Here is a 1677-nt window from a genome sequence, read left to right as displayed (position 1 = left end):
TGTGGTGAATTTCCAAACTGTGCCGACACGTTAAAAAAATAAAAACACCACCGTCTTCATTTCTCAGATTATTTTGCTGCATTGAATCCTGGGATATCCTCGGCTGGTAAGGATACATGGATGCATCCTCGGATTTCGACAGGAAGTAGGACGCATTCCTCGGCCGCATGATGAGGAGCCTTTGAATTGGGACAGTCCTCCGTGTGGGGCAGTGACGTATGCAGCCGACAAATGTGCACTCAGCCCCTGGACTGAGACACAGCCCTGTTTTGTTGACAACAAGCATGAATAATGTGATCACATGGAGACAGGTGTTACCTGGTGTTTGGATCAGTCAGGATGTTCAGCAAACTCTTCATCTTACTCAGGTCCTTCTTCCTGTCTGAAAGGAGAAACAAACACAATAAAACAAACAATGAAAACAAAAACAAACAATAAGAACAAACAAACAATTAAAACAAGAAGAAACAATAAGAACAAACACTGAAAACAAGCAAGAGCAAAAAACAACAAGGAAAACAAACAAGAAATGAAAACAAACTAACAAATAACAATAAGAACAAACAAAAACAAACAAGAACAAACAATAAGAACAAAAACAAAATAAAAACAATAAAAACAAACAAACAGGAACAAACATCAACTTCCTGTTTGTTCTACAACACACACCTACATAAACATGAAAAGTTTTACACAAAGATTGTTTGAGGTCTACTTTTCAGTCTGCATTTCGGTCTCCTATAAATGACAGCAGTGTGAGGCCCCGCCCCCTCTCAGCTCTCTGATTGGACATGTATTGTTCCTGATGTGCGTTAATGGTGGTGTTCTGACCTTCGTTTTTGTCGATCTTGTTGATCATGCGGCGAAGCGGCTCGATGTATTTGGACAGCTGTTTGAGTTTCTCCATGTACTGCTGGTCCTCCAGAGACGTGGCTCCGGCCGGACTCATCACCAGGCTGGGGTTAACTGCACACAGGAAGTGACACGCTCAACGTACAGGCACTTCCTGAGGAGCTGTTGACGTGACAGGAAGTGCTCCAAGTGCGTTACCTGGAGTGTTGAGCGGTCCTGGTGACGCCACTCCATGGCTTGGCTGGGGGGTCCTGGAGGAGGCCGGGCTGGGGGAGGGCTGAGGGGACGGGCTGGGCTGGAAGCCCCCCGGAGACGGGGTTGGACCGGAGCTGAAGGGAAGAAGCTGAGAGGGTTAAACTGCCCAGCAGCAGGTGGAGGGGCGGGGCCTCACAACACCTGTTTTACCTGGCCGAGTTGGGCTGGGAGGAGGGGGGCTGTGGTGACGGCTGAGGGGGAGGCGGCATCTGTGGCGTAGGCACCTGCACAGGTGAGGGTGATGACATCATAGTGTGCTGCACCTGTGGAGGTGATTGGGGGGTAACGGAGGTGGTGTCCAGGTAAGTTTGTCTCAGGTGGATTTAATTTTAGAACATACTGTTTTCATGTTTCTCTTTMTTATTCTATCACTTTTCCACTCGTTTTTCTGCATTGGTCTCGTTCCACATTTTATGTTACATTTCAACAATACTTCAAAACGTTCAGCTCATTTATGCAACTTCCTGCTATGACTGGGTTTTTCAGCTGTTTCCACGTTTTCAGCTGTTTATACGTTTTCAGCTGTTTATACGTTTTCAGCTGTTTATACGTTTTCAGCTGTTTATACGT

The 1677-nt window shown here is 46.2% G+C and overlaps 1 protein-coding gene across 3 annotated transcripts in view; it reads right to left on the bottom strand.

The window, feature by feature from the left end:
• Positions 1-1677, bottom strand: part of med15 (mediator complex subunit 15) — a gene marked incomplete in the record, with an annotated part of 33213 nt that overhangs the window by 11907 nt on the left and 19629 nt on the right. For all 3 annotated transcript variants that reach the window (XM_014023130.1, XM_014023129.1, XM_014023131.1), the window contains 3 exon segments: positions 832-966; positions 1051-1181; positions 1258-1370. In XM_014023130.1, coding sequence (XP_013878584.1) covers positions 832-966; positions 1051-1181; positions 1258-1370 — 379 coding nt within the window.

The sequence above is a fragment of the Austrofundulus limnaeus genome, unplaced genomic scaffold (genome assembly GCF_001266775.1).
Source record: "Austrofundulus limnaeus strain Quisiro unplaced genomic scaffold, Austrofundulus_limnaeus-1.0 Scaffold358, whole genome shotgun sequence".
Taxonomy (NCBI): Eukaryota; Metazoa; Chordata; class Actinopteri; order Cyprinodontiformes; family Rivulidae; genus Austrofundulus; species Austrofundulus limnaeus.
Note: the sequence above shows the minus strand (reverse complement) of the source record. Positions and strands in the feature narration are given on the sequence as shown.